The sequence below is a fragment of the Anolis carolinensis genome, chromosome 1 (assembly GCF_035594765.1).
Source record: "Anolis carolinensis isolate JA03-04 chromosome 1, rAnoCar3.1.pri, whole genome shotgun sequence".
Classification (NCBI taxonomy): domain Eukaryota; kingdom Metazoa; phylum Chordata; class Lepidosauria; order Squamata; family Dactyloidae; genus Anolis; species Anolis carolinensis.
This window is the reverse complement of record NC_085841.1, coordinates 39,998,022-40,010,846: the sequence shown is the minus strand read 5'-3', so window position 1 is coordinate 40,010,846 and position 12,825 is coordinate 39,998,022. Positions and strand designations below refer to the sequence as shown.

The following is a 12,825-nucleotide window of genomic DNA, read 5'->3' as shown; positions in this document are numbered from 1 at the left end:
TTGTCAGAGGCTTATTTCATGTTTCTGCATGGAGCTAGAACTGACAGGGGGAGCTCATTTACATTATCTCTGGATTCGAACTGTCAGCCTTAAGGTCGGCAACTCAACCTTCAGGTCGGCAGTCCTGCTGGCACAAGGATTTAATCCATTGTGCCACCGTGGACTCCTATTGTACTGAGAAATCATTATTGCACTGGGAGTCATTGTCCAAAGGCTTGGTCCCACATTCATGTCTTCACTTTCTTCCATGTTGGTGTTGTGGTAAATTTTGTACTGTAAGCATTCCTATGGGCCCAATGATTCCAAAATACAAGCAACTGTGCTGATCTATATGTGGATGTGGATGTTATATATTGATAAGCATAGTTTCTCAACACCAACCATAGTCCTACACAATGTAATATCTTGGAAAATGTACTTTGTGGGAGAGGCTATTTGTAGATTTATCAATCCATTTGACTAAAAAAGGTTAACGATAGAATCAAACTGGAGGACCTAGAAATTTCTAGAGGTATTGTCTAAGGTTTTAAAACAGTGGTTGGTTTTATTCACAGTTTCCCCCAGTGAATATGAAGAGCTGACTGTATTCCTGAGAGGACACAACCATAGTAATGCTCTTAACCTTTTCTATTTTTTAAAGATTATTTTTATTAGACTTTTGACTGTTCATTCCTGAGGTAGTTTAGAAATATTCAGTAGTCTTGGTCCAATTTTACCAGATTGATTATTTTCAGTAGCCTCACCCCATGGGCTTGGATGTTGCCACCTGTAGTCATGTGGTTTCTATTTCCTTGCCAATTCCTTAAATGTCTGGCATTTAACCACCAGCAGTCTCCTAAGGGAGGCGGATGCAGTGATTCAGCTGTTTTTCCTTGTGGCTGGATAATTTATGTTTGAGAAGGAGATTGGCTCCTTGCCCTTCATTTATTTCATCCTTTTCAGCTCTGAATTATCAGAGCAAAGCCCAGGGTTGTTTTGTTTCAGAGCATTCGGTGCAAAGGGAGCTTCTTCTTTCTTAAAGCTGCATACTTTGCCTTTCTTTTTCTTTGACTTCAGTTACCACTCAGCAGTTCAAGAAACACTATATCAAGAAAACATGAAGATGTTGCTGCAGCACAGTTGCTGGAGATACTTCTATGCCTGCTGTTTCCTGAGACATCGTCTTGCTGGCTTTTTATTACAGTTCAGGGCAGCTAGCAAGCAAAGAAGTCATTAGATATCTCTCTTTACGAAGGAACATTTCGGACTGATACAAAAAGACAATAAATTTATTTTGAGAGACTGAAAGTTTTCACAAGAGTGCTATACAACAGACTGAAGCAGAAGGCTTTTTCTTTTCTCCCCCTCCCCCCCTCCCATTGACTATCAAATTCTTCAAAGGAAAATGAGCATTCAATAATATCGCTTCCTCGGTTGCAATATGTTCACTTGGCTGGGACATGATGAGAGGCAAAGGAAAGACCCTGAAGTGTTCCAGACTGTGAGTGAGGGTCTCAAAAAGCTCTACCGCACCAAGCTTCTCCCTCTGGAAGAACACTATAAATTCCATGAGTTTCATTCACCTGCCTTGGAAAATGCAGATTTTGACAATAAGCCCATGGTCCTTCTTGTGGGGCAGTATTCCACCGGGAAGACAACCTTCATAAGGTAAGACTGGTTGACTGCTAAATTCCTTGGGGAACAGATGGTGAGAAGGATATATTGCTTGAAGTGTGCATATGTGTACATGCAAAACATTCTCTTTTCAAGTCTGAGTATCACTATTGTGATCCTAATTTGTGTGCTTTCTTCTATCTTCTGATGTTAAGGATAGAAGACTCATTTATTAGTCTTCCACATTGTGCTTCCTGTAAGACTGGTCCTACTACTAACCAGAGTGAGGCACCTTCCTCTGATGGAAAACATTTGGCAATATGGAAGATGTCAACAATGTCTGCTCTTGTTTTGGAGTACATAGCTATGTGTTCCACTCAAACTCTCACTCCTTCCATAAGCCTGCTGCCCTCAGATGAATAAAGGATGCTGTCCCACCATTAGTCTGCAGTAGTAAGATGTAGCTCCTAGTTTTGAAGTTGGAACCTGGGGTTGAATTTTATTTTTTCTCTCAAGGAGCACAATGACTTGAGTCAACTGATTTTTTAATTGGTTGTTTAGCAAAATTGCTTGTTTTCAATTGTGCTTTGTAGATCCCATTCCGATAAAATATATAAAGCTGATGAAATGGAATGTGCTTTCATTAATCTATGCTAGAATGGGCAGCTATCTTTGTTGGAGAATAAGCTATGGTAGTAATGTTTCTGGAAGAAACACACATTTATGCTTCTGTAATCTTTACAATGTGAGCAAAAAGTGTGAAATCATTTAAACCTATGAAACCATATATACAGTAACTCTTGCTCATTCAGTTACAACACTAATGACTGATAGTCTCATGTTCACACTACTGAGCCTTTGAGGAGTTTCTGGAATACTAGATGCACAAATATTAAAAAATAACAATTTGATGGTATCTCTTGATAACATTTTTATTCTTCTGAGCTTTTGCACCTGAAGAGTAGGGTACAAATACTACAAATAAATTAGTAAATGGATAAAAATGAAACATGCTGTTCTCAGGCAGTAGAGTATATTAGGCCAGCAATGACAATGACCTTGGGCAATCCATGCCTTTTTACCTGCTCTAGTGTTTCTGAAACCTAATGCTTATATATCAAAGAGCCAGGAAACAAATTTAGCAAACAGTTCAATAGAAAGCTTTTTTCTTACAAAGGGAAAATATTTAAAACATATACTGGCGAAGTTCCAGTATGTGCATTTTACAGTGGGCTTAAAGATGGGGAAAGTGTGTCTAAAAACTCTGGTTGTATTACCCTAGCTTCCCTCAGTTTGGCTATCTCCAGAAGGTGTGCTGGGAGGCACAGTCCAGCTTGCAGTATTTACTATTTACTTGAATCTAATGCTCACCTTTTTTGGCGAAATGACCTTGCTAAAATTGGGGTGCACATTAGATTTGCTTCATACAGTAATCTTACGACCTTATCAGATTGTCCCCCCTAGAGACAGAGAGAGAAAGGCCACAGGGTGACTCAAGTAACCCTGCGAGCCATGCACCCACCCTCCTCCTTCCCGTGTGATGGGAAGGGAAGGGTAGAGCAATCACTATGGTGTGGGACACTCCGTTGTTTCCCCTCATCAGATGGGGGAAGCATCAAAATTGTGCTAAAAAGAAAAAAATGCACAAAGCTGACCTATATCACGGGCATTGCCCATGATGACCAAATTTCCACAGTCCCACACTTCCTTTCCTCACAATGCCAGGGCTTCATGCCCGGGCTGTGGCGCAGACGGGAGAGCAATGAGTCACTGACCAGGAGGTCATAAGTTCGAGGCCCACTCGGAGCTATGTTGTTCGTCTTCGTCCTGTGCTAAAAAGGCATTGAATGTTTGCCTAATATGTGTAATGTGATCCGCCCTGAGTCCCCTTCGGGGTGAGAAGGGCGGAATATAAATGGTGTAAATAAAATAATAAATAAAATAATTCATGGAAAGGGTGTGGCCATGGCCTGCATTATCTGATGGGCAGTGTACGAAGCCATAAAATGAGGTAAAAAAAAACAGAGCCTAGCATTATTCCTTTAAAAAATCCCGTCTGATTAGGTTCTTAGTGCTGAGCCAAAGCAAAAGGGGAAGGTGCTTCAGGAGCTGCCCCTGGAGCTTCTTTTTGAGGAACGTCATTTTTAATTAAATGCACAAGACTCAATGCTATGCAGTCCTGGGATTTGTAGTTTGGTGAAGCACCCATATTATTTGAGAGAGAAGGCTCAAAACCTTGTCAAACTACAGCCTCTAGGATTCCATAGCACTGAACCAAGGCAACAACAGCAATGCTTCTAATTTATAATGTTGAGGACAGAACCCCAGGTGTCGGCAGTGGTTAGGAGCACATTCACACAGTTAAAACTTGTGTGCCAGCTGTGCCCATACCTTGAGACACCAGACTTGCCCATGATAGTACATGCCTTAGTCACATTCTGACTGGACTACTGCAATGCTCTCTGTGTGGGGCTGACTTTGAAGATAGTTCAGAAGCTGCAATTAGTGTAGAGATCGGTGGCTAGATTGCTAACTGGAGTGCCGTTTAGTGAGAGGATGACTCCCATGCTGCTGTAGCTCCACTGGTTGCCGGTCTGCTTCCAAGCTAAATACAAAGTGCTGGTCGTTACCTATAAAGGTGTGCTGGGAGGCACAGTCCAGCTTGCAGTAGTTTGGGTCCAGTGGTTTGGGTCCAGGCTACTTATCTAATTTTTCCACTATAATTTTTATTATTTTCTGTGTGACTTTTACAGCGAAAGCAAGGAAAACAAACTGTGGGGAGGTAAAGTGGGTGAAAAGACAGCAAAGAAGGGGGGAGGAAGAAAAGAAAAAAGAAAAAAAAGGATCCACCTTGTCCCAGTGGGTTAAAAATTTATCGACTTCCCATTGTCCTCCTGAAGAGTGTTTCGTTTTGCAGTTTTCCGCATCTATTTTATTGTCCAGTCCACACTTCTATGAGTATTGTTTGTCATACGTCAGATAGGTCTACTGTAAAGGTATATCTGCTGTTTTGTAAAAAGTTTCTGAAGCCTGTCCAATCCGTTTTCTTTTTCCCATCTCTCAGCTTTTGTGTCAAAGTGTCCATTTATATTAAATCTAATAATTTTAAGATCCATTCCTCAACGGGGGGAATCATTTTTTGTTTCCATACTTTTGCTAGAACTAATCTTGCTGCTGTGGTCATCAGAAAGATCATTTGATCCTGATTTTTATTAAGTTTCGGGCTTGTTATTCCTAATAATTACATTTCCGGTTTTGGTGGGAATTTAATTTGTAGTATTTTTTTGTGTTATTCGATGTATATTGTTCCAATACTTTTGGACATTTTTGCATTTCCACCATTGGTGGTAAAAAGTTCCTATCGCTTTGCCACATTTCCAACATTTGTTAGATGACCATTTACTAAATTTGGCTATTTTAACTGGGGTATAATACCGCCTGAATTGCATCTTATACCAATTCTCTCGTGTCTCAATAGCTGTTGTAAATTTCAATTTTTTGTTCCAAATTTCTTCCCATTGATTTTGATTTATACTATATCCAAAGTCTTTAGCCCATTTCACTTGGTAGTCTTTAACTTGTTCTTCTTCTGTAATCCAATTTAGTAACGTTTGATATATTATCTTTATGATTTTTTCCTCTTTTGCATAATTATCTCCCAGGGTCCTCCTTTTTGGTTGAATCCTATTTTAGCGTCTTCTTTATAACATTGGAGTATTTGGAAGTATTGGAACCAAGTTATCTTTTGATGTTCCTGCTTAATTTCTTCATGTGTTTTTATTACCCATTTATTTCCATCTGTTTTCTTTAAGATTTGTTGGTAGGTAAGCCAGTTTTCGGTGCCCAATTCTCTTTTGTGTTTCGCTTCAATTGGAGAGATCCATAGTGGGGTTTTCTCATATAGTCTAAATTTATATTTTTCCCAAGTCCTAATTAATGCTGCTCTAATGAAATGATTCCCGAAATTTTTCTCCTTCTTCCTTTTATTGTACCATAAGTAGTCATGCCACCCCGAGCGCAGATCATGTCCTTCTAGTGTTAACAATTTAGTATTTTCCAATGTAGCCCAGTCCTTTGCCCAAACCAGATTACAAGCTTCATAATATAATTTGAAGTCCAGGAGATCCAATCCTCCTTTCTTCTTGTTGTCCATTAATATTTTTAGCTTTATTCTTGGTCTTTTGTTCTTCCATATAAATTTCGTTAAGTCGGCGTTCCATTTTTTGAAAAGACGGTCATTCCTAATTATCGGTAGTGTTTGAAAAAGAAAAAGTAATTCAGGTAGAATTGACATTTTTATTATTGCTATGTGACCTAATAATGATATATTTTGGTATTTCCATTTTTCCATATCTTGCTTTATCTTGATCCAAGATTGTTCATAGTTGTTTTTCAGCAATTTTGCATTGCTAGATGTCATTATCACTCCTAGATATTTCAGTTTTTTCTCTATTTTTATCCCTGTTTTTGACTGTATGTCTTCTTTTAATTTTCCATCTATATTTTTAACTAGTAACTTGGTTTTTTGTTTATTTAAAGTGAAACCTGCTAGTTTTCCAAATTTTTCAATCTTATCCAGCCACATGTTGATTTTCTTGACCGGTTTTTCGATAATACAGACTACGTCATCTGCATATACTCTCAGCTTGTAGTTGTGGTTCCTGGTTTTTAACCCTTCTAAATTTTTGTCTTCATTTATTCCTCTCACCAACGTTTCCATGATCATTATAAACAGTAGTGGTGATAATGGACACCATTGTCGAGTCCCCCTATTAATTTGAATATTTTTCTTATTTTCTTGACCGTTTATTATTAGTGTCGCTCTTTGTTTCAAATATATGGCTTCTACAGCATTTTTAAATTTAAATCCTATGTCCAATTCATTTAGCAGTAATTTTAGATAATCCCAATTAACTTTATCGAAAGCTTTTTCTGCCTCTATAAATAGTAGTGCCATCTGTTTTTCATTATGTTTCTCATAGTATTCAATTGTGTTGATTAGGGTTCTGATATTATCTTTTATTTGTCTATTTGGTAGGAAACCGGTTTGCTCTTCCGAAATCCAATCTCTCATGAAGTCTTTCAGTCTTTCTGCCATTATAATTGTGAAAATCTTATAATCATGGTTTAGTAATGAAATGGGTCGGTAGTTCTTAATCTCGGTTGGGTCAGTGTTCTCTTTGTGTATCAGGGATATATTAGCTCCTTCCCAGGATGCAGGGATTTCTTTATTGTCCAAGATATTGTTAAGTATGTCTTTCAATAATGGGCTTAGTTCTTCTTTGTATGTCTTATAAAAGATGGCCGTGAAGCCGTCTGGTCCAGGTGCTTTATTATTCTTTAGTTTGTTAATTGCCATGTCAATTTCAGCAATCGTAATTGGATCGTTCAGGGATTTTCTTTGTTCATCAGTTAATTTTGGTAGGTTCAAGTTACAAAGGTATGTTGTTATTTGTTCTTTGGACACTTCTTCTTTTCGGTATAGTTCCCTATAATAATGTATAAATTGTTCAGCTATTTTATTTTCTTCAAAATATGTGATCCCATCTTTCTGTATTTTTGTAATATATTGCTTTTGTCTTTTTTCCTTTATTTTTTTTTACTAACCATTTACCAATCTTGTTTGCATTTTCAAAGTGGTTTTGTTTAATAAATTTCAGCTGCTTCTCTATTTTATCTATTTGCAGTAAATGTAACTGCTTTTTAAGTATTCCTAATTCTGAGCCTATTTTTTGGTTAGTAGGCTCTTTTTTGAATAGTTCCTCTTTTTGGCTGATTTTTCCAAGAATTTCCTTTATTTCTTTATTTCTATTTCTATTTTTTTGAGAGTTCTGTTGTATGAGGTATCCCCTCATTACAGCTTTCATTGCTTCCCACTGTGTATTTTTGGAAGTCTCATTACCTTTATTTATTTCCAAATATTTCTTTAGTAATTTTTTATTTAATTCTATATCTTTCTCTTTTTTTAGTAAATTCTCCTTTAACCACCATCTTGGATGACTATTCGTTCCTCTTATTGTGAACTCTAAAGCGCAGTGGTCAGATAAGATTCTTGGCAGTATTTTGAACTTGTTTACCCTCATCATTAAACTGTTTGTTGCCCATGCCATAACTATGCGGGACCACGATTCGTGCCTGCTGGAGAAAAAAGTATAGTCTCGCTGTGTTTCATTATAATGTCTCCAAATGTCAGTCAAATTTAAGTCTTCCATATATTGTATGAATTTTTTGGGTAATTTACTCGATTTAGAAGTCCCATTTTTTTGTTTACCATTGCTCTTCGATTTGTCTTTTGTTACATCTACCACACCATTGAAATCTCCTAGAATTAGCAGCTCATCAAAATCTTGTTGCTCTATATTTTTATTCAAGTCCTTTATGAAATTAAGTTTGGGGCCGTTCGGACAATAAATGTTGCACACCAATATTTTTTTATTTTTTATTTCGATAATAACTCCTATGTATCTCCCCTCCATATCCTTGAAAACTTGCGTTGCCGGAATCCACTCCTTTATGTACAAGACTACTCCTCGTTTTTTTTTGTTCGCTGCTGCATAATATGCTTTCCCTAGTCGCTCTTGTATCAGATGCTTGGTATGCCTACTGGTGATATGTGTTTCCTGTAGAGCCAATAAATCGTAGGTTTTTTTTTGTTTTAAATAATTAAAAACTCTTCTCCTCTTATTTGGCGAGTTAATCCCATTGATGTCGTTAGAGTATAATTTTAAGTCTTTATTCATGTGAGTTGTCCGGCATCTCCCACTGCAGCATCTCTTGTGGCATCAATAGTTGATAGTTTTCTGGTGAGAATTCCCTCAGTCTCTTAAGATCCCTTTCCTTTTCAGCAGTTAGTTTGCATTCCTCTTCACGTTCCTCATCTTCTCCATCTGTCTCCCTCTCTTGCAGTTTTCCTTCCTCAGGCTACTTATCTAATTGCATATCTCTCTATAGACCATCCCATGCATCTGTGCCGTGCAGTCAGCGGAGGAGGCTCTCCTCTCAGTCCCACCACTATCACAAACTTGGTTGGTGAACGGGAGAGGGGGCCTTCTTCATGATCACTTCCTGTCTCTGGAACTCCCTCCTTAAGAAAATAAAAATGACTCCCACCCTCCTCTTCTTTAAGAAACTTCTGAAAATGCACTTATGCACTTTAGCATATGGAGAAAAGGAGGACTAGGACACTTTAACCCATTGGAACACTGGCTAACACTTGTATTTTATGGCTGCTACGATACATCTTAAATGAACACTGGTGTTCGCCATGTTAAAGCCATTTTAATGTAATTGTATCTTAATTGTTTTTAAGGCACATATTGTAATGTTTTACTTATGTTTTAGTTTACTGTCTTATTGGATTGTTTTTTATTATTTTCATCTTGATGCTTAATTTTTTATTGTAAGTTTACTGTTGTTACTGTACATTATCTTGTATTATTTTGATGTGTTTGTACTCATTTGAGGCATTGAATATTTGAATTTTTGCTTTGTGTCTGTAAACTACCATGAGTCCCTTTGGGGAGAGAGGGCAGTCTAGAAATAACGTTTTACTAGTATTGTATTATATTATAACTGTGTTATCCAAAATATCAGAAGTAGTGATGAGCTTGTATTTGGTGCTGCGTTAGGTTGAAATTATTACTGCATGGAATCTTGAGCCACATGTCAGACTTTTGCTCTGTCTAAAAGCTTCTGGAATCTGACTTAGCTTGAGCTGAGACGGGTTAGATGAAACGGTCCTTTTTTCTAAACAGTCAAATTATTAGACTTCTGGAAGACAAACAAAACTACAGAGACGTGGCCAGAAAAGATGCCTTCCTGGGGCTTTGAAGCTAACAAGAAAGGAAGCCTGCTGTGTTTGAGGACATTGAAGCATGGCTGAAGTATGGCTATCCTGTTCCAGAGAAATCCAACTGTGTTTTCTTTCTAGAAGGGAGCCTCTTTGTCAACTAAGGGGTATTCCTTTAACTTTGCTGGCTTCTCTATGTCTGTCCTTCTTATTGTGTACTTCTTTTCTTACCTCAGGTTTCCCAGCCTGATCTTCAAAGAGTATATGTTGGTGTAGGAGTTTAGCTTTTCTGCTTAGAATAAAGCATCTCCTAAATTTAATTCTATCTATGTCCATTAGTTTTTATTTAGTAGTTATTTTTTCTATCTCATCATCCTGCTAATTAGCATAAGGTGACAAACAGGACTTTCCTTGTCCTCACAGCAATTCCATTAAGTAGGCAAGGCTGAAGATAGCTCAAGGTAATAAACTGAGTTACATTATAAGTAAAGATAAAGGTTTCCCCTGACGTTAAGTCCAGTCGTGACCGACTTTGGGGGTTGGTGCTCATCTCCATTTCTAAGCCGAAGAGCCAGCGTTGTCCATAGACATCTCCAAGGTCATGTGGCTGGCATGACTGCATGGAGCGCCATTACCTTCCCGCCAGAGCGGTACCTATTGATCTACTCACATTTGTATGTTTTCGAACTGCGAGGTTGGCAGGAGCTGGGGCTAACAGCGGGCGCTCATTCCGCTCCCGGGATTTGAACCTGGGACCTTTTGATCCGCAAATTCAGCAGCTCAGCACTTTAACACACTGTGCCATCAGGGGCCCCTGAGTTACATTATAAGGAGGACCATAACTGTATTTAACACATATTATTATAAAATAATATATAACCTATATTACTTTATTCTATATTACTTGCATGGGGTAGAGGGGGCTGAAATATGGTGTCATTGAAGGTCAAATCTGCCCAGAGTGTATTGCAGCAATCTAAGCAAGAGGTGTCCAAGGAAATTTGTGATTCATTTGATCGGACTGACTGATAAGATTGTGCTGATCTTCCTGGTGTTCAGAGCAACACAGAGCGGAATATCTACTTCCCAGTATGTGAGTCTTCAACCAGTACTGAATACGGCATATTAATTTCCTACATTTTGTGCTCCATAATGTCATTTTGTGCTCTTATGAAATTACTATAGTACTTTTCAATCTGAATTAACTGCTGGTCATGGACAAAAGAATCAACTGAAAGGACATCCAGTCCCTGAGTTTATAGGAGACTTCAAGCAAGTCACATTTTCTCAGAGGAAGGCAATGGCAAAACTCCCTCTGAACAGATCTCGTCAAGACAATCCTGTGAAAGGATCATTTTAGGCCCCAACTAGATTGCCAGTATAATGTAGATTGAACTGGATTGTATGGTAGTGTACACACATATCATCCAGTTCAATCTACATGATATGAGTTCAAACTGCATTATACAGCACTGTAGATGGGGCCTTAGGGTCACCAAAAGTTAGAAACATCTTGAAGATACATAACAAAATTTATTTTACTGACATGTAACCATTGAGACTTATTTCTCGCTAGTTTTAATTTAGGAAATTGAGATAAGGCCAAAGAAAAGAGATTGTTTTCCTCCTCCTCTAAATGTTACTGCCAGAAACAGCCTCATACTGCTGCCAAATATGATTCTCATCTCCTTTGCAAAGTAAGGCAGCGTATAAATACAAGAAGGCATTGTACTTAGGAGTCAGCAAAGGGCGAGTTGCCTCATATTGAGAGCCAGAGGGCTATAATTGGAGTCAGCATTCTAAAAGCAACATTGTTTAATGTGAAGAAATCAGATCGATAGCCATCAATGTTGTGCTCAGGTTTCTTTTCCTGAAAGTGGCACAATGGCTCATATCCTGCGCAGATGAACAAGTTTGTGTTGAGCACAAATCTCCAAGGGCTTGTTGTTATGGAGGTGGTTAAAGTAGAAGCTGTTATCACAGCAGCATTCTGTAACCTGCCACTAAGTGTAGCTGCTGTTTCCGTCCTTTCTCACAGCCGCTTTATCAGCATGAAGAAAAAGATGAGCATGCAACATAGAAAAATCCAGTCTTCCAAGAAAAAAGAACAGTGTGAAATTTTATCTATCAAAGCAATATTATACAAATTAGGTTCAGTGCTTTTGGTAATTATTACTGGTCCCAGGTAGAATTTAAAGATATTTATTTTTTGACTGAGCTCCCAAAATCAGTGACAATCATAGTCCAAGCAAATTATTTTACCATGCACAGTTGCCAAGGATTAATACTAGGATTCCAGTGGCATTGCCTTCTGCATATGCTTAAATGGTTGGGAAAAATATTTATGTTTTGAGCCTTAAGGGCATGAGTTTGCACTTCCCATGGAACCATGGCTCATTGCCACCCGAGAGATCTTCTCCTCTGTGACCTCTTTCTGATGTGTATCTTAACTGGGCTAGAAAAAAGGACCTGGAGCAATGGGTTCAAACTACAGGAAACAAGATGCCACCTGAAGAACTTCTTGACCATAGGAAGAACTGTTCAATAGTGGAACTCTGTGATGGAAGCTCCTTCTTTGGAGGCTTAAAACAGAGGCTGGATGACCATCTGTCAGGAATACTTTGATTGTGCTTTTCCTGAATGGCAGGGGATTGGACTGGATGGCCCATGTGATCTCTTTCAACTCTTATGATTCTATGAAACCCCCAAACACTAATGATTCTATAATAAAGGTTTGCTGCTGAAAACAAATGAACAACATTTTCTGTTTGAGGAAATGTTAGTTTTCAGAAATTGGGGGGGGGGGGGGGTAGTATAGGACCTGGTGACCTTCTTGTACTTTATTTTTTTCCTCTACTAAGGACCTTATCACATGAAGCTTGGTCTCCATCCGAAGATGCTTTCAGGACGGAGCCATCACATGACACAGGGCTACTTTCGTTAGGGTTCCATCCTAATGAAAGGCTTCTTATGTTCTCATTAGGTAAGCCAGGGGACAGCATGGGGGGAAGCCAGGCAGTGATGTTTTCCCCTGTGTGATGGGGAGGCAGATGCCCCCACTGTCCCCTGACTTGAGGACCTCAATGTGATGAAGTCCTCAGAGGGCAAGCAGCTAACAACTGGTTAACTTAGGGGCTGTCTGTTTTGTATGATCTTTTCCTGGTCTTCAGTGTCCCTGCAGTTATCACATTAATGCTACACATATCACACAAATTGTGATGAGATTGTCAATATCAGTCACACATTTTTGCCCGACAAATTCACCCCACTGTTAGAGGTTGGCCCACATTTCTAGTCCTTTGCAGCAGAGAACAGCCAAGGTGTTCAGAGGGAACAGCCAAATATATATATATATAGGTGGGGCTGCAGTTGTTCCCAGAAAATGCTGCCTGAGCTGTCGTAAAGCAGGTATACAGGTTAGGTGCTGGTCATACTGGATGGGG

The 12,825-nt window shown here is 38.7% G+C and overlaps 1 protein-coding gene across 2 annotated transcripts in view; it reads left to right on the top strand.

Moving 5' to 3' along the window:
* The first annotated feature begins 214 nt into the window (after positions 1–214).
* Positions 215–12,825, top strand: part of ehd3 (EH domain containing 3) — a 28,621-nt gene continuing 16,010 nt past the window's right edge. Inside the window, exon 1 of one of the 2 annotated variants that reach the window (XM_008125924.3) lies at positions 215–1,647. In XM_008125924.3, the coding sequence (XP_008124131.1) occupies positions 1,421–1,647 (227 nt within the window). In that variant the 5' untranslated portion in view covers positions 215–1,420. The remainder of the gene's footprint in view (positions 1,648–12,825) is intronic. The other variant, XM_003216061.4, reaches the window with a different exon arrangement.